Source organism: Podarcis filfolensis (genome assembly GCF_964270895.1).
Source record: "Podarcis filfolensis genome assembly, chromosome: 15".
Lineage (NCBI taxonomy): Eukaryota > Metazoa > Chordata > Lepidosauria > Squamata > Lacertidae > Podarcis > Podarcis filfolensis.
The window spans coordinates 22,653,328-22,672,890 of NC_139618.1; the positions used below are offsets into that span (position 1 = coordinate 22,653,328).

General features: G+C 44.0%; 1 protein-coding gene across 4 annotated transcripts in view; it reads right to left on the reverse strand.

The window, feature by feature from the left end:
- GRIK4 (glutamate ionotropic receptor kainate type subunit 4) overlaps positions 1 to 19,563 on the reverse strand; it is a 457,517-nt gene that overhangs the window by 157,482 nt on the left and 280,472 nt on the right. For all 4 annotated transcript variants that reach the window (XM_083588425.1, XM_083588423.1, XM_083588424.1 and 1 more), the window contains exon 4: positions 7,633 to 7,730. In XM_083588425.1, coding sequence (XP_083444551.1) covers positions 7,633 to 7,730 — 98 coding nt within the window. The remainder of the gene's footprint in view (positions 1 to 7,632; positions 7,731 to 19,563) is intronic.

Sequence of the window (19,563 nt, forward strand, 5' to 3'; positions counted from 1 at the left end):
GTTACTGCCTCTGAGCATGGAGGCAGTGCTGCCATCCTGGCTAGTAACCATTGATAGAATTCTCTTCCATGTATTTGTCCAATCTTCTTTTAAAGCAGTCTGAGCTGTTGGCCATCAGAGCAAGTGCCATAGTTTAACAATGCACTGTGTGCCCTCAATCTTCCAAGCTTTGCTGTATAACAGGCATAGGCAAACTCGGCCCTCCAGAAGTTTTGGGACTACAACTCCCATCATCCCTAGCTAACAGGACCAGTGGTCAGAGATGATGGGGATTGTAGTCTCAAAACATCTGGATGGCCGAGTTTGCCTATGGCTGCTGTATAACCATGATTTGGCCACCCAGCTGGCTACCCAGTCCAGAGGGTGGCACTGTCTGTTAGGCTCCTCCTCCTTTTTTTAAAAAAGTAATTTTTATTTGCATTTTTTTTACATACAGTTCAAAATGAATAAGGATAAATTAAAATGGAAAAAATGAAAGGAAAACGACAACCAATCAAGGACACAACAAAAGACACCTAAGGACTTTCCTTCCTCTCCGTCTCTCATGTCCTTTCTTTTCTCTCTCTTCTGCATATTATAAGTTACCAAGTTTTATTAATTTTCTCTTCCTCTTATACTACTGAATTTATTCAAGTCCTGCTAATCTGTTCACTTGTTTATATGGATTTTTAAAATACTCCACAAACATTTTCCAATCCTTTTTATATTCTTGATCGTCTTGTTCTCTTATCTTACTAGTCACACCTGCTAACTCCGCATATTACAACAACTTAAAGTGCCGTTCCTCTTTGCTTGGTACTACTTCTGTTTCCCATTTTTGTGCAAGAAGTCGAGAGAGAGAGAGAGAGAGAGAGAGAGAGAGAGAGAGAGAGAGACTTCTGTGGTTACTATTGCCAGAAGGAAAGCTTCTGATTTCTTGGGAGATATTCTCTTAAGTTTGTTTTTTTGGGGTTTTTTTTTGGTTCATTATAGATCATTTCCCAGAATTTCTTAATTACTTTACACAACCACCACATGTAGTTGTCCTCCTCCTCCTTCGTCCAAGTGTTTCCCCTTGCAGAACTCAGCCAGGAGGAGGATGGGGACACAACTAGAATTCGCTGGCTCTGCCTGCCATTGTTTCTGGCTCTGCCTACTGTTGTCCGCCTTGCTTTCCCAACAGCCCCCAGCCAAAACTGATTTAAATCACTTCACTTCCCCAGACATAAATTACATGAGTTTTTCTCAACTTCCCACCTTTAGATAAGAGGTTGACAAGGCATAATATGTTGGAGTGGTTGATCCAAAAATTGCAGGACTTCCTCATTGCAGGATTTTCTGTAATTGTTTGCAAAACTTTCAGAACTGCACCCCCATTATTAGTCTCTAAGAAGGATGAAAGGCAATGCAGCCAGTCATTTGAGTCTGCGCTCCTGTTGCATTTGCAGAAACAAATCTGCTACCACGAGACTCGTTCTCCAGAGGGACCAGAGCCATGAGTCCTAATAATAGCTCATTTGCCATTAATAAATCAAAGGAGAGAAAGGGGAGTTTGGCAGCCTCCCAGGGAACCTCACTGACACCAGGCTCTGAGCAAGGGGAACTGAGTGGTTTCTTCAAAGCATTATTTCCTATACTCATCTTGGGGACCTGATGTCAGGGGACCACCTGAGGTACGGAAGATCCAAGAGGATGATATGGTTCACAGCGCTTGTGAGATGCAAGTGGAAAACAGAGAAATGTGCTTTTTTTTTGCAAAGCAAATGATTTGGAAGAAGCATAAAACGAGGCAAAGGGAAACATCTGGTTATGCCACATTAGGGGAAATGTCAAGTCCTCTTTGCTTCCATTACCAGGGCTTCCGGAAGCTATTGCCCTGTGCCTGCAATCACACACCTCTTGGGGGAAGGCTGTTAACCAGCTGCGGTGGCTGTTTTATTGGAGGCATAAGCAGTTTGGTTGGTAATAGAAAAGTTAAAGAGCAATAAGCTGCTATCCGCCTCGATTTCACTCCACGGCCCTCAGCCTGGGGTTGATTAAGAGGGAGAAAGGCAGGCTGTGTGCCTCCAGGCAGCTTCTCTTAACTAAAGCAGACGGGGTGCCCACAGGATGAGGATGGGCTTGTTGATCATTCAGCGGTGCCAGATGGAATCCGAGCCTCGCAGCCAAACACCGTCAACTGGATGAAGGGATCGGTATGGAGGGAAAGACTCGGGATCAAACTCTTGGCTCAGCTGGGAACCTTGGATGACCTTGGGCTGTTCTTTCTGCACATCTCTCTGCTTCAGCTTTGAACCTGTATGGCAACTCTCCTCTCTCCTGCTTTGTTGATATATGAGTGTAGCACATTGCTTTACACTTGGGCCACGTGTTCATCTGGTTCAGTATTGTCTACACAGACTATCAGCAGCTCTCCAGGGTTTCTGGCAGTACCCAGAAATACCAAAGACTGAACCTGGAGGCGTCTGCATGCAGAACAGATGCTCTGCGGCCGAGCTATATCCCTTACCCTATGGATACGGAACATTTATTAGGTACCGCTCTAGTTCCAGAAATATTTCTGCAAGGTGTGCAGTCCAGGATATGTGTGCGTTACACAGGCACAGAAAGGGAAAAGAAATTGTAAACAGTGAGGTCAACTGGTCATCAAATGTAAAATGTACAGTCTGCAAAAATTCTGCTGAAGCTTGGGTATAAAAAAACCAAGCAGAGTGGTCGTTCATAACAGCAGTTTTGGGTGAAATCCACACTCAACCTAGATTCGCTGTGCTATTTAACACTTATACTTGGATGGATAAAACCTTGTGGCTATTCAACCGAAACAGGTGCAACCCATCTTCTTGATAGGAAGTTTGTTTTTGTATTTTTAAGTGGGATGAAGCCCTGCATCCCCTCTTCATGTGCAAATGTGTCAATTTCTTGAGATTTTTTTTTCCAGAATGCACAGCAGAAAAAATGCAAGGCAACAATGCTATTGGGTAGCAGTCAAACCAATAATTTTCAGCTGGGTGCCAGACAGGTTTGCTGCCTTCCCACCCTAACTCTCTTCCACTCCTGACTCCTTGAGGCCATTCTGCCTCCATCTCAGGTAGGGGGCCTTTGCTGCTTCAGCACATTGTGACACCCTGTCTCCTGCCAGGCACCTCTAGGTCCTAGAACCTGAACTATTCTGCTCATTCCTCTTTGATGCATCCCTGCCCTCTGCCCTGCACTGGGAGAGATTTCCTTGGCACTAGAAGCAGAGGTCTTTCCCTGTGAAATACTGCCCTTCTCTCATGGAAGAAAGTCTCCAGCCATGCAACCTTGCAGCCGGCACAGGTCAGTAGGGCACCACCACAGAGATGAATCATTTTGTGTGTCCGGAGTGTGTGGGATCAGCAGCACAGAAACATGGTGCCCAAACTCCCCAATCTGAGCTGCACCTGGAAATACCTGTTTTACTATGACAGAAATAGTGTGGGCATGTCCACACTTTTGCTTGACCCGCATTTTGATTGTATTGTGTATCAATTGATTCCTATGGGTCAAAGAGCTTTTATTGTTGCTCCGCAGTTGCGCCTTGCAATACTTCAATCTTACCCACTGAATCGGACCTTACAAGTTGTGCGGAAATTTCGAGGAGGGACTTTGCTTCAAGTCAGGGTGTAAGATCAGATTTTTGCAATGCATGGCTGTGGAAGAAGGAGAAAAGCTCTCGGGCCTGAGGGAATTAATCGGTACACAATGCAATCAAAATATGTGGCGAGGGAAAGTGTGGATGAGCCCTGAGAATGCTTGAAGAAATGAAAAATGGCCAAGATCAATGGACTGAGATGAAGTAAATGAGGATGAATATAAAGAGGAGTTCCTAATGGCAGCGCTTTGACACTGAAGAACGCTCTCAGTCTGAACTGGGGCAAGCCAGCAAACACACATTGTTCAACAGAAATAGATACAGGCAGAGAAAGAAGAGAGAAAGCAGTGGTGAGTGAGCAGCAGGGATGACCCTTTCTAGCATTTTGGCAACAACAGGTGGGAGGGCAGCCAAGTGACAATGGGGAATGCAGGTTGCCTGGGCTGAACAGGCTGCCCGCAGTGGGTGTTCAGAGCAACAGAATCATCACACAGGCCTTTGAATGAGAAGCATCTCCATAATTTATCTAATGGCACCTGCAGAGGATTATTTGAGCTATTTTGCTATATGGTACTGCAGAAGTTCTACGTGGAAAGGGGATGGCTTTGTTCTCAGCGAGCCCGATCAAGCTCTGTTGGATTAAAGTATATCTACAGTAATCTGGGATGTAGTTGAGGGAGGGGAAAGCTGTCCCAAGCCACCAGAAGCTCAGCATCCAGAGAAAGGGAAGTTGGAAGGGCATCATGACACAGTCACGGTGCGTCACGTGTCTCCAGTGGCATAGCATGGGGGTCAGGGGGGCACTGCCCCAGGACCGGAGCACAATCGGGGGGGGGGGGAAACAGGTGCTCCCCACATCGTGCCTGGCCTGGCTCCAGCAGTGAAGAGCACCCTCTGCACCCACCCTTGCCCAGTGTGTGAGAACCCACCCAGCAGTGTGGGCAGTGAGAGCTGGGCAAATGCGCTCCACCCTGCCTGCTGCCCCGGGTGTCAGCAAAACACGCTATGCCCCTGTGTGTCTCTGCTCAGAGACAACAGTGCACCCACTACAGTTGCCAACAGGGGAGTGTTTCTTGCCCTTCTAAGCTTTCATTTCATGGTGTTTCCTCAAAGCAAACTATCCAGAGATGCATATAATTTAACAGGGATTATAAAGTGCCAGGTATGTAGCAGAGCATAATCGTAAGAAATACGCATATAATGTAACAGAGAAGGAATAAAGGACTACAGTTTTGAAGACTTCAGAGATGCTATCACAGATTTCAGCAAAGACACAAAGAAAATCATTAAATATTTAAACCTTAATGTATTTCTAATTTCAACAGCTTCTTTTTTTAAAAAAAACCCCCACAACTCTCTCACTCAAATAAATTGCTGTGAAACCTTTCACATCAACCATTTAGGAAGCATTGAGGAGATCTGCCCCTACGTCCTATCAAAGTCTAGATGTTTTTTCAAATGGCTGTCTTGAGAGAGACAGCAAATTGACGTAATCCCATGGTCTCAATGGAACTGAAAATCAGCTTCCTTTGCAATGGGTGCCAAATTCTTTTAAAGCTCCAAGCTACAGGCTGATCTCATAAGTTCTGACCTTCTGAAAGTCCCTTTATTGAACCAAAGATATGGCAGATTCTGCAAATTAGCTGCTGTGCTGTTGGAAATGGATTAGGAAACATGGTTCTGGGTCATCAGACCATTGGAGCTCTTAGCCCAGAAGTGCCAACTCAGGCCAGGAAGTTTCTAGCTCTACTGCCTTAGACCCCTTTTTAACCGAAGGTGTCAGAGACTCAACCAGGAAAGTACACTCCCACTAACCAATGTTCCAGCTCAAAATTTGCTCTGTGGGATATGATTGGTGCAAAGTTTCAAGAACAGAGGACTAAATGACCTCCAACTATGGTTGACATCTCTTCCCTTGTTTCTTTATAGGCCCATTATAATGACAGATATTTTTCTAGTCTCTAATAAGGGCATCAAAAGGTGATAGGTGCACCTGGGTAAGGATAACATGGAGAATAGATAGAGGCATTGCCAGCCCACACATGAGGCAAGGTGAGGCAGCTGCCTCAGGTGGCATGATCCATAGGGGCAGTAGATCCAAATGTATATATTTATCCCCACCCCCCTTTTCCTGATGTAGATCTTTCTTCCCTGATGTGTGTCGGTGCCATTTTGTGGTTCACCTCAGGTGCCACCATGTCTTGGGCTGACCGTGGTGAAAGGAAACTGAGGATGTTTTTGAAAATAGACACTGAAGCAGATATGAATTTTAACAAAGTGACTTGAAAGAAAATACCCCCGTGAGCAGAGGTGGGGAAGACTTTAAGCATGTTTTTTTGGTCACCCTCATGAAGGTGTGATGCAAGGTTCATGTTATCCCCCTCCCCCACCCCACTGCCCACCTATTCCTTTCCAAATACAGCTCAAAGTGTTGTTTTTAATCTATAAAGCCCTGAACAGTTTGGGTCCAGGTTACCCAAAGGATGACTTTTGTTCACATACCCCTGCCTGAGAATCAAGATCTTCCACAAGGCACCCATCTTGCTGTCCTCTCAGGTATTTGTAGGGTTGCCAAACATGACAGCACCTTTTCTGTATTGACCCCTGTATTTTAATTTTTTTAAAAACCAGGCTTTTGAGCTCTCCTAGGTATTTTGGATGCCATGCTGCTATCATTTTATATGGGCTCTTTTTAATTTATTCAGTTCTGATCTTCTTAGGGAGGAAGGGTGAGACAAAAAATGATTTTATTTAATTATTTGTATTTATGGCACTGCACATACCATCCATTTATAAAGCACATGGCTTCCCTCAAAGAATCCTGGGAACTGTAACTCTGTGGGGTTAAACTACATTCCCCAAGATTCTCTGGGGGATACCATGTATTTTAAATATATGGTCTGGGCACAACCACAATAAAGGACAGTAACTTGCTTTTTAGAAGCACAGAAGCCGGAAAGCGAATTCTGTGGCCATGTTTTGTAGTTTTTACATGCCTCTCTGGCATCTACACTGCCCTTGCTGGAGGCTAGGCAGAACTGCATCCATTACACAACTTAAAAACTTTGGAGAAAGGCTGGGCTACAGAAAGATCTCACACCTCCTGACTCATGCAACTCGAAGGCAGCGAATTACTGCAATTTATTTGTGAACGCCTCCTATTGACATGTTGACTTTCCATCACTCCCAAAGCCTTGTGGCAAGGGACACGTTTCAGAGTCCACTAAATAGCAGAGAGATGCGACTAGGAGTTAAGCGGGTGAATTATGAGAGCTCCGTTCTGTTCCCTGGGAATGGAGATTGGCCAGCACAGGGAGCATGGGCCTTATCCAACATTAAATCAAGTGCACCGGTTGGAAACCTACCATGAGGATTTTGTATTAGATGTAAGACTCTGAAAAAAGAGGAATGGAGTACTGAGGATAGAAGGAGGGAGAGGTGTAGTCGCATAAGTGCTAACATAATTGCCAGGACATGGATTTATTTCTGCCATGCACTGAAAACCAGCATCTGGGGACCAGCTTTTTGTGAACTTTCCCACCAGTGACAAAAACCCATCCCCTCCCCTTCAAGGCCATCGCATCAAAAAGGGGGGGGGTGAATACATGTTAATCTTCAAAGCCTGTTTGGAGTGAAGTATCAGAATGGGTCGATTCTGCCTAGTACTGTGCAAATTGACTGGCAGTGGCTTTCCAAGTTCTCAGGCAGAGAGGTCCCCCCTCCTTCCCTGGCTATCTGACCCTTCAGAGCAACGTCCTTCTACCTTGGGTCCCCAGGTGGCTTTGCCAAATGTCAGGGATCTTGGAATTTGTAGCCTGACAGCACCTAGGGACCCAGGGTTAAAGAACGATGCTTGAGAGAGAGTGCTGTAGATTACTGTAGATAACAAATATTGATCCTGAGAACTCCTGCATGCGAAATAAGTGTGCTACCACTGAGCTGTGACCTGTCCCTTAATCTCCAGTTGCTTGGCTGCATGTAGGCATTGCAAACCTCTGTCCATAAGCTGCAGTACTGAGAGCAAGATTCACACCACTCACCTCTTTCTCTCCGCAGATATTGCTGATGATGGAGCTGGAAGCAGGACTTGAAGATGGTCCCAGAACACCAACCACCCCTTTTGGAAGGATCTGGCACACTGGGGGAAGTCAGCCAGCAGGAGAGAGAGAGAGAGAGAGAGAGAGAGAGAGAGAGAGAGAGAGAGAGAGAGAGAGAAGAAAGAGTTACTGGTAACCTCAAGTGAACAAAGCAGATCAGGCTGCAGGCCTTTGGCCTGAGGACATCTAGTGAGATTCATGGCTGAATAGCAATCTGAACCTGGCTCTCCCTGTTCCAACATCACTATGCCACATGGATGCTTGTTCTGTTGAGCTATTATGAGCACATTCAGGAAAGGTGTTTCTCTAGGAGGGAGCATTTGCAGATGCAAACGCCTTCCCCATCTGCAGCCCTGTGATAAGTGAAAAGAAAGATAAACTGTGATGGAAAGGACAATGTGAGCAGACTGTAGCAGAATGAGCATTCAGATGCACCTAACATACTTTTCAGCGATGGCACCCCACTTGTGGAATGCTGTCCCTAATGAGGCTCATTTGGCACCCTTGTTACATATCTTTAGGCCTCAGGCAAAACCCCTCTTCTTTCATTAGGCCTTTGGCTTTTAGCTATTTATGACTTTTTTGCATCGATGGATGTTCTCTCTCTCTCTCTCTCTCTCTCACACACACACACACATTGTCTGTTACACTTTCGTAATGCTGTTTTTAATGTATGTATTTGTTTTTTTGCTTAAGATATGGTGAATCACAAATTTAGTGCCATTTCCCCCCTAACAGACACGTATTTATGTACAGTTTTGACCAATGTACACAATTTTACAAGCAATTTGCCCCAGCAAATGCAGTTTTGTAAACACAGCTTGATTGGAACACTCATTGCAAAATTCAGATAAGTGCCATTTTTGAAGGATAGCTGTGATTTGGTTCACATTTTGTTTTGGAAGGTGTGGGTTTGATAGATTCAGCTTTTAAACGAAATTTCTCCTCCATCCCTAGTGGTCAACCTCTTTGCCTGCTGTAACAATTTAATTAAGTGAAACTACCGGGCATCATAGTACTTCTCTACCGATTGCTCATAATTGTCCACATCTCTTCAAGAGGGAACAAAGCCAAATTGAAAACAAAAGTAATGAAGTCAGAATAGTTTATACAGGGACATGGCGGCCTCTGTGTTATTTCAAATCTTTCTGGAAAAAAAGTTATTGCATTCTCAGCATACATTATTGAGAAATCCTTGAAGAAAAGACTACGGTTCTGCGTTGTCAAGAGACCTGGACATTATCATAATGGTTACTTTCAGCCTTTTTATTATATTTAAAAAACCATGAATGCATAATGTAGTGGCTTGAGGATGGTACAGAGAGCCAAGACTCCAGAGAGTTACTTTCAATTTTCCCTATTAAGATATCCGGCCTTCTCTGCCCTTTCTCATAATAGGGATGATGACATCTCTCTAACAGAAAAATCGTAGATGCTGCAGAGGTTTCAGACCAAATCCCTCCTTCGCAAGGACACAGCTCCTGAGAGTGTGAGGTGGTGACTTCTTGAGAAGTCACCCAGGAGCTCCCACATCCTTTCCCTTCTCATTCCTTTCTCTTTGTGTATTATATCTCTAGAACAGAGTTTTTCAAATGGTGACATGGGAAACCCTACGATTTCCAGGGTTTCTGCAGGTATCTTTGCACCCTCTGCAAAAATATTTTGACACAATGTCAGTGTTGTGTGCAGGCCATGTTTAAAGATGGCGCCCCTTGTTGACTGCTGCACTTTCAATTCAGGTGCCTCACAGGTATTTGTATCTTAACTAGGAATGTCAGTGGAGTTCTCCAAGCTTTAGATTCAATACAAAGTCAAGGGCTTATAAAAAAATGTAGGAAGACATGAGCTTTGCAAGCCCCTTTAGGCTTTCTAGGCACAGGTCTGAGCGTCTGTCCCCCCCAGAAACCCCACTGTTCAATGCTAAACTGGAACAAATGGCAATCGATGGAAATACCAGTTACTTGTGTTTTTGAATGAAGGAATTAATATTATAATGTATTTCTGTTTTTAAACATGCTGGGACCTCTGTGGAACAAGTGACTAACAAGTCTAATAAATCATCATCATTCCCAAGATTCCTCCAACCAACCCAGCCCCTCAATCTCCCAACCTCTTTTCCAACACCGTACCCAACTTAAGTGGCGACACATCAAATGCAATATGAAAGGGAACAAGGACAATATGACCTCTTGCCATTTCTGCTGCCCCATAAGGGCACACTATATGGAAATTAAAAAGTGAGAGAGTCTTGGGGACTCTGGCCAGTTGATTTATGAACCTCAGATTGGTTTAAAAAATGTACCAAGCTATTTCTACGGTCAATCAGAAGTGAGTCAGCCCATCTCTAATCTTACCCAGCCTGAGAATAGGACTCTATACAAAACTCTGGGTAGGGCTCTTAATCCAGACTTGCAACAGGGACTTTTCATAGTCCAGTGGGAGAGGAGAGTATGCAGGCTAGGTTCTCCTTAAGGGGTGTGTGCGCAGCTGGGATTACTGCGCCTGAATATAACACTATGTTGAAACTGCATGTGTTTTGGTGATGCCATCTTTATTGCTGAACGGTTAGGGTCTGTGTTTGTGCCTGTACATCTGTGATGGCACCAAAGGTGGCTGACTGCCAACCTCTGCAATCTGGAACAGAGGGTGCTGCCTCACGCTGAATCAGACAATTGGCAGATGGTCTCCAGGGTTTCAGGCAGGGAGTCTCATTCCACTCCTACCTGAAGATGCCGGGGATTAATAGAACAATACCCCATCTCTTCCTCACTCTTTTTCTTTCTCCCTTCTCTTCCCCCAACCGTAAGATGTCCGTGACATTAATGTATCATACTGAACATTAACGAACTGTGAAAAAGACTCTATGAATCGAAAGTGGAGATGATATATGTACTTTCCCTTGTTTATTTTGTAACACAATAAAAACTTCAATAAAAACTAACTTTTTTTAAAAAGATGCTGAGGATTGAAACTGGGACCTTCTGCATGCAAAACAAATGTTCTACCACTCAACTATGCCTTTTTGTCCACTTTTTATTATTCTGAAGAACACCAGTGAAGCACTTGGTTCAGAGTCTACCTCACTATAATTGAAGAAATGTCAATTGCACTTGGTATAGATCTATGATCCTGTGATTTCTACCACCAGGAAACAGGAGAAGAGCACCTTGAATTTCTCTCTCCATGGGTCTAACCTGACATGCAGAACCTTATCTTAAACCCATTTACCTCCCTGGCATGTCTATTATGCCCCCTTCCAAACTTATTTGGAAATCTTCCACACTTGCCTTCTTTCTTCTTTACAAAGCAGCTGCCTGGCAATTGTCCCCTGCCTTAACTCACTCTTTATAGATAAGAATATAAGCACTTTGCAGGAAGTACCTTCTATTCAAGAAGCCTTCATTGGTCCCTCACAAAAGCTGAGGGCTTTCAATTATGCTTCAGACTATCAAGCACTAAGAAGAAACCATCTTTGTGTGCATGTGAGGTATGTGTGTGTGAAGGAGTCAAAAGTCTTCAGTGGGTGGGGATGGTGTTGTGGGTTTGTTTGTTGGTTTTTGTCACACATGTAAAGAGGGAAAGTTAGCTGAATGCTTTGTCACCCTTTGTCTCGCAGGTAGCTGAGGAGAAAAGGCCGGCAGAAGGGGCTAAGTTGTCATAACAACAGAGCTCGAACAACCTCCACAGGAAAAAGGAAAAAGAAAAGTGATGGGTGTGTGTGAGAGAGAACAGACTTAGTATTTCAAGGTGAAAACGTCCAGTGGAATTAGGAGCTGAAGTGAAGATGGCAATGGATTGGTCCATGTAGAACAGAAGTTGGGAACCTCTGGCTCACAGGCTAGACTGAGCCCACCAAACCTCTCCATTAGGCCCATGAGACCATTTCCCCAAAAACATGGCCACCTGTGATTTGATGTGACAGGATTTGCTGCCCATGCAGCTGACTCCTGCAGTAAGCTGGACTGAACTCTTGGTTTGGGTGCATGAGAGGCTTCCCTGTGGAAAACTCTCTCACACACCTGAATCCTGCAGAAAGCTGGATTGAACCAAGTCACTATCTCCCCCACCCCTCTCACATGACACAATTTTGACAGGCTGGAAGGACCACTCACCTGTCATTAGAATGCCAGGGTACTAATTTCCCTCAGAGGCAGTGAGCAGCGAGTATGCCTCAGAAGTCATGCTTTTAAACCTCATTGGAGGTTCTTAAGCAGAGGTTGGGTGGTCATTTGTCATGGATGCTTTAGTTGAGATTCCTGCATTATAGAGGGTTGGACTTGATGACCCTTGGGATCCCTTCCAGCTCCACAATTCTATTATTTTATGGCCAGCCTCCTCATCCTCATAGTCCTCCCAGCCTTGCATGATTACAAAAGATGTCTCCTCAGATACAACCTTTTGGGTCACTTGTGATCTCCTCTTTGGGAGTGTTTACTGAACCTCTTTGATATTAGTACTTACCGTATTTTTCGCTCTATAAGACACACTTTTCTCCCTTCAAAAATTAAGGGGAAATGTGTGTGCGTCTTATGGAGCGAATGCAGGTTCCTTGGCTTCAGCGATAGCAACGCGAAGCCTCTGAAGCGCATAGGAAGAGCTCCCCCCGCACTCCAGAGGCTTCGTGTTGCTTTCGCTGAAGCCGCCTGAAGCCCCTGGAGTGCAGCAGGAACTCCCACTGTGCTCCGGAGGCTACAGGGAGCTATCCGCAAGTCTTCGGTGCGCAGCAGGAGTTCCCGCTGTGCTCTGAAGGCTTGTGGATAGCCGCCTGAAGCCTGGAGAGTGAGAGGGGTCGGTGCACACTGATCCCTCTTGCTCTCCAGGCTTCGCTTCGCTGGAGAGGCTCTGCACAGTTTTCCCTCTCTGCGCAGCGCCCCTTCAGCGAAGTGGGAGGAGAAATGGAAGGGGCTCCATTTCTCCTGCCTCTTCACTGAAGGGGCACTGAGCAGAGAGGGGGAGAATTTTTTTTCCTGTTCTTGTCCTCTAAAACAAGGTGCGTCCTATTGTCCGGTGCGTCCTATAGAGCAAAAAATACAGTAAGTAACTGCCTCCTTTTCTACAGACCCTACTGGGTGCCAAGATCAGCAGAAGGGGTGCTCTTGGTACTTCCTCCACCCTCATAGGTTTCAGGTGCTGATGGCCCAGGAGAGGGCCTTCTCTACAGCAGCCCCTAAATCATGAAAGTTCCTCCCAACAGAGGTTTATCTGCCATCTTCACTATACAGCTTTCAGTGAATGCTGAGGAGGCACTCTTTATCTGGCCTTCGACTCCTAAGAGATATGTGTCTTCAGGGCCCACCCTATTCCTGCGAAGATAGCGGGTTTTAACTGTTTTAAATTCTGAATTTTAAATTGCTGCAATTTGCCCCTGAGATGCGCTGGTGAAGGGCTGGCAGTAAATTTGACGATGGTGATGATATGACAAAGAACAGGCTAAGGGTTCTGGGTGCCTGGGCACACTGCTCAATATCGATGGCTCACGAACCATGAAGCAGTTAACAATTCATTTCTCAAATCCCATCCTGCTAAGATCCGAATTCTCTAAAGCAGACAACCAGTGTTTCAAATTAAGCAAAGCAAAACAAAACACAGCTGTCACATGCAGTTAGAAGCTCGTTCAGCCTTCCGCTTGCTAAAGAGAACATTAAATGCCTGTCCACGCCAGTATTACAATATCCAGCTGAATTCCTAGATGGAATCAATAGCCCCAGAGAGATCAAACCTCAGAAAAGGATGCTGTAGAGTCAGAAAAGGTTCAGCAAAAGGCAACCCAAATGATCAAGGGGATGGAGTGACTGCAGTCTGAGGACAGGTTTAGAGAAAAGGTGAGTAAGGAGTGACACGATAGAAATCTATACAATTATGCATGGCAGGGAGAAAGTGGATAGAGAAAAGGATGTTGTTTTTTCTCCTGGAAACTACAGGAAGGGAGAGTTGCTGTATGAAGCTGGATTCAGATTCATACAGAAGCATCGAGGGCCTTCTGGTGGTTCCCTCATTGCGAGAAGCCAAGTTACAGGGAACCAGGCAGAGGGCCTTCTCGGTGGTGGCACCCGCCCTGTAGAACACCCTCCCACCGGATGTCAAAGACAACAACAACTACCAGACTTTTAGAAGACATCTGAAGGCAGCCCTATTTAGGGAAGCTTTTAATGTTTGATGGATTACTGTATTTTAATATTTTGTTGGAAGCCATCCAGAGTAACAGGGGAATCCCAGACAGATGGGCGGGGTATAAATCATCATCATCATCATCATACTTCCAACAAGTGGTCAGCATTCCTTGAGTTCGACAATGCCAACTGTCTCTTAGGCGATGCACACAGATTCAGTCCAATGAGAGCCAGGCTAAACTCTCTATCTCTATCTCAAAGGGGGGAGAGTGCTGTTGCACTCAGGTCCTACTTGTGGGTTGACCACTGTGAGAACAGGATGCTGGACTAGATGGACCATTGGCCTGATCCAGCAGGCTCCTCTTATGCTCTTATCTTTTATGCTTGCAATTCAGAGGTTTTCTGTGTGGTCCCAAAAACAGACATTCTGTGGCAAGGGAACAGAGTGAAAGCAGCTTAACTTTTTGGTACCCAGCTGGGTAGAATGATGCCTGCACACTTTATATCTGCACAAGAAAAAGTTAGAGATGTGATGCTGTGTTATCTTTTTTTTTTTTTAAAAAAAGGATGGGGGTGGGGAGAAAGAAAGCTGAAAATTAAGAGGGAAGGTCTGGATAGGCATTGGGAAGAAATTTGATTTTACTCCTTTACAGAGAAACCCATGCAATTCATACTTTCTGAAACAATCCATGAACCAAAACAGAACCCTCCTTTGAGAGCCTCACTTTGCCAATTTTGCAACACAGTCTTCCAGTCAAGTAATGTACTCAAATATAACATACATTAGGGTAAACAGTGCATAAAAATGCATTAATTAGTTAAAAATAGCATACAAAGATTCAATACATTGGGGGGAATTGCTTTGAAAAAAATGTGTATATTATGCAAAATTGCATGCAGAAATGTGCCTATTGGGAAATTGATGCTCCCATTCTTGCATGGGGGTGAATCTGCCACATTCCAACACCCCTGAAAAAAGACTCAGAATTGTGTCCTCTCCCCCCCCCGGATGAGCTGGAATACGGTCAGGTGGACCAAGGGGCCAATCAAGACAGGAATGAAGCTAGACTTCATAAGCAGATTACTCCCCAAACTCATCACTCGTATCTTCAAAGTGACCTCTTAACCTGTTTTTGCTGTATGACCTTTATTAGTTGCTTGTTTGGGGGCTGAGTAGGAATGTTTGGGTGAGCTCCTGTTTGGCCTTGGGACTCTTCTTTTTTTGCCTAATCTGTACTGTTGGGAAGTGGAGTGGGTTTTGTTCTGGGTGGGAAAGGACAAGTTAAGAGCTGGTGGGATGAATACCTCAAGAGTTTTTGGGTACCAAGCACTCTTTGGTCAGGCTGCTTTGGCATCAAGGATCTGTAGGGGTACCAGTTAAGGCATGATATCCAAACTGGTGGGGCTACACTGCACTTGCCAGGTTCACATAACCAAGGTTTTTGTAGCAAGGAGGAAGAATTCCTTTCAACCCTTTGCTGTGGGGGCCACAGGTGAGGCCTGCAAATATGCCCAGGAGCGGGAAGAGACCTTGTCTTAGGAAATTTCTCCGCCCACAGTAATCATGTTTAATTGGTTCTTTGAAGTTCCTCTAGATTTCTCTACCACAGATTGTGTTTCCCGGGCCTTCTTAATGGTTATTCTGGCAAATTCCCTAATGAATTTTCATGACGGCTTTAAAAAATAATTAAAAATCTCAAAATGATGTGGAAATGAACTTAAACCTGGAAAAACGAAAAACAGAGAGAAATGTAAATGGAATTGCCCATGACTAGGTGGGAGGTCTGCTCTGCTGCAGATCTGCCCCAATATACTTAAACACACTATTCTCCAAACAACTGCATTTTTACAGATAGCATACAGAGCCCAAAGGATGTGATGAGCTCCTCTAGCTATATCTTTATGGTCCAGGAGGACTGAATATGTTGGTATGAGATTATTCCTGTGGAATTCTACCCCGTCCCCATTTCCCCTGTTTTTTAAACAGGTTTTGCAGTAAGATGAGGAGCCCCTCCTCATTCCGCACCATGCTCAATTAGAGATGACAGCGTCTCTTGCTGACTCATATAATCTTCCCCTGCCCTCTGCTGCTCATCACACACAGACTAAATGCCTTTTGAGGCCAGTCCAGAGATCACAATTCATCACACCATGGTAACATCTTTGAGCAGAAACTTGCTGTAACCTCCCTTCCTGCTCTAATACGTCCCGCTAAACCTAGACAGAAGACCAACTTAAAGCCTCTGAAATATTGTCTTCCCTGTTTTAAATTAAAGCCCCAAATCCTCCCATTCATTTGGCCGGGTGCAAAGCCTCCATGTAGGTCCTTATAATGAATGGAGAGAAATTTACAGAAGTGTCACAATGGAAAAGACTGCAGGAGACGGACTGGTGAAGGGGAGGGAAGCAGGAAGAGCTCCTTTCTAGACCTTCTGACTAAGCCGGCTTACAATTACATAGGCCACATTGCCTTCTATAAAGAGATTTAGGAAGTCAAAGAAACAAGGAAGGCAGGTTTTACCTGTAATTGCAAAGAGTGCCACTCTCAATAACCTTTTTCTTTTCATTTTTTCCACTGCTGGCTCATTCCAATACACAGTAATTTGCTGTGCTTTTTCTTACAAGAATCAGTCAACATTGTTGCCTTTTGTTTGGTACAGAGACACCATGTCAAGCCACACTTGAACCCGATTAAGAAGTCACTGCATTTGTTCTGGTTTAGAAAGAGATTAAAACCCTGAAAAAACCCTCTTTAAATATAAAAATTATCTCCCCACTCCCTCAAAACCAGCTTTTTGAGCAGGAAAATAAAAGATTGAGAACCAGTTCGGTATTGTATATTTATAGCCTAGTCAATTATAACTCAAAATTGGAAATTTGCAAGGTTCCAATCAGCTTTTAGATTTAATTGTGTGTTTTATATATCTATAACATTGGCCAATTAGCTGGTCAAATAATAATTCAGAATTGCAAGCAATAATTTATTAGAACTTTAATAAATGAAGAGAAAGATTTATTCCAATTACAAATTCTTCAGGAGTTTTCTCGAAGATTCCAAATTCCTGTCTCTTGGAGAAGCTTTATAGAGCAGTCATACCCTTTGACATTTCTCTGATGAAAATAGGGATCTCAATCATCATCATCATCATCATCATCATCATCATCATCATCATCATCTTATTTATACCCCACCCATCTAACTGGGTTGCCCCAGCCACTCTGGGCAGCTTCCAACATACCTAAAAACATAAAAAATATTAAACATGAAAAAACTTCCCTATGCAGGGCTGCCTTCTGATGTCTTCTAAATGTTGCATGGTTACTTATCTCCTTGGCTTGGGGGTTACGTAACTCCATACCTTTCTAAGGAAAAGTGGGACTTTCTGTGATCAAATCAGAAACCAGGACAGCTTCTGTAAATCCGGGACTGTCCCTGGAAAATAGGGACACTTGGAGTGTTATGTACTGAAGTTCTCACCCTGGGCCAGCAGGGGGATACTGTAGATAGTTTTCACTCAGGTCCACATATGCAAATAAGGGATTGAAAGTGACGTTCAGTGATTGGATAGTTACAAAAGTTGGTTACTGTTGCATTCTAGTGGAGCTCTATATAAGCAGGCTGGCTGAACCCTTCAGTTCTGTTTTGGCCTGTGAATAAACAAGAGCTGTTTGAAGAATCGCTGTGTCGTCTGATATGTTCACCCACAACTTAACATGGAGGGTCTGGAACAGTGTGCAAAACTATAGAAAGGTCTTTCTTTCTGCCCCCCTCCCTCCCCTGGAGTCAATGGTAGTTCTGAACAGCAGGGCAATTGTGACCTGTTTGTGTTGACTTCATGTTTCTTCCTCTTCCTGTTCAGAGATGTCTAAAGCTATACAGCCTATTTAAAAGATGAGAAGTCACGCCATCTGGCTTAATTGGCGAAGGAGGGCAGAGTGTTGCAGACAAGGGTGCCTAGTCCTCCGTGAGCAGCGTGTGGGTACATCTGTGTCAATTGCAAGGCTAGAGCACAATGGGCCTTCTTACTACTGACATCAGGAGACACCATGATGCAACAGAAAAACGTCACTTGATCGTTCTTGACATCAGAGAGCAGCTGGAAATATCTGACCCTATTGTAGGGTTGGGAAAGTTTCAGTCAAGGGCAGCCCAAACGATCAAGGGGACAGAATGACTTTCCTGTGAGGAAAGGTCACAAAATCTGCAACTTTTTAGTTTGGAGAAAAAGATGCAGCATCTTAGATGTGTGTAATAAAAAATATGCACGGCATGGAGAGAGTAAAGAGAGAAAGGTTTTTCTACGTCTCTCATAAGACCAGAACTCTTGGACTTTTAATGAAACTGAATGTTGGGAGATTTGGGACTGATACAAAAATGCACTTTTTCATGCAGCACATAGTTCAACTATGAAACTCTCTCCCACTAGAGGAAGTAATGGCTACCAACTTGGGTGGGTTTAAAAGAGGGTTGGGAAAATTCACGTGGGAGAAGGCTATCAATGACTACTAGCCATGATGGTTATGCGCTGCCTCCATGGTCAGAGACAGTAATGCTCTTAAATGCAAGTTGTTGGAAACTGCAGGAAGGGAGGTTGCCCTTGGGCCTAGGTAATGCTTGCCGGTTTCCTGATCACTGTGAGGAAAAGTGGGCCATTGGCTTGATCCAGCAAATTCTTCTTACGCTGTTAAGCCCATAATCGAATAACAGGCAGTAAATCAAAACAGGCCAAACCCTACGCCAAAGGATAAATGGACATCTGACATCAGGAATCACAGGACAGAGAAGCCAGTAGGAGAACACTTCAATCTCCCAGGACATTCAATACAGGATCTCAAAGCAGCTGTCTTATTACAAAAGAATTTCAGAAATAGACTTGAAAGAGAAGTTGCTGAATTACAAGTTATTACTAAACTGAAAACTATGGAGAGACCTGAGATATGGGATTCTTGTCTCATTATACATACTAAAGCTGTTTTTGGTCATCTGCATAGTATCCCTTGCTTTTTCCTGTAGGACTAATTGCAGTCGTTAACAGTCGTCAACAGGTTTACCATACCCATTGAGTCAATCTCTCATCTCCTACTGCTCTTCTGAGAAAAACCTGACCCCACCCTAACCACTATATATAAGGGTCTGGTGACTTCTGTTTCAGTGTATCTGAAGAAGTGTGCATGCACATGAAAGCTCATACCTAGAACAAACTTAGTTTCTAAGATGCTGCTGGACATTTTTTTAAAAAAATTATTGATACTGTAGTAGTTAGCTGATCTGGAGCTCAACCCTCTACTCTAGCTTCTCGTAGAACAGTTCAGAGGAGTTTGAGATATTATCATAATGGTGAGATAAATTCGCACAGTAGGGAAATTTGTGACATGGAATGGGGCAAAGGAAGAGAGAGAGAGAGGATTTTACTGGTTAAGAACTACATCACAATCATTTTATTGTAGAGCAGATGATGTAATGTTTCTTTTCTTCCTTGTCCCCCCCCCCTTTCTTTTTCGCTGATGGATGCCTTTCTATATTCATGTATTATCTTTGAAGATTTAATAAAGGGGAAAAGAGGAGAGGAGGAAAGAAATGGAATAAGCAAAAAAGACAGGAAGAGATGGAGAAAAGGATGAATGTGTATCTCATAGGACCCTCTTTAAAATGCTAATAGTATAGAATACATAATATCATCATTCTAGATGCATGTAATTGTGGGGATATGAGATTTAGCCAGCTAACAGCGGTACTTAGGAGTAATTCAAAATGCCCGAAACC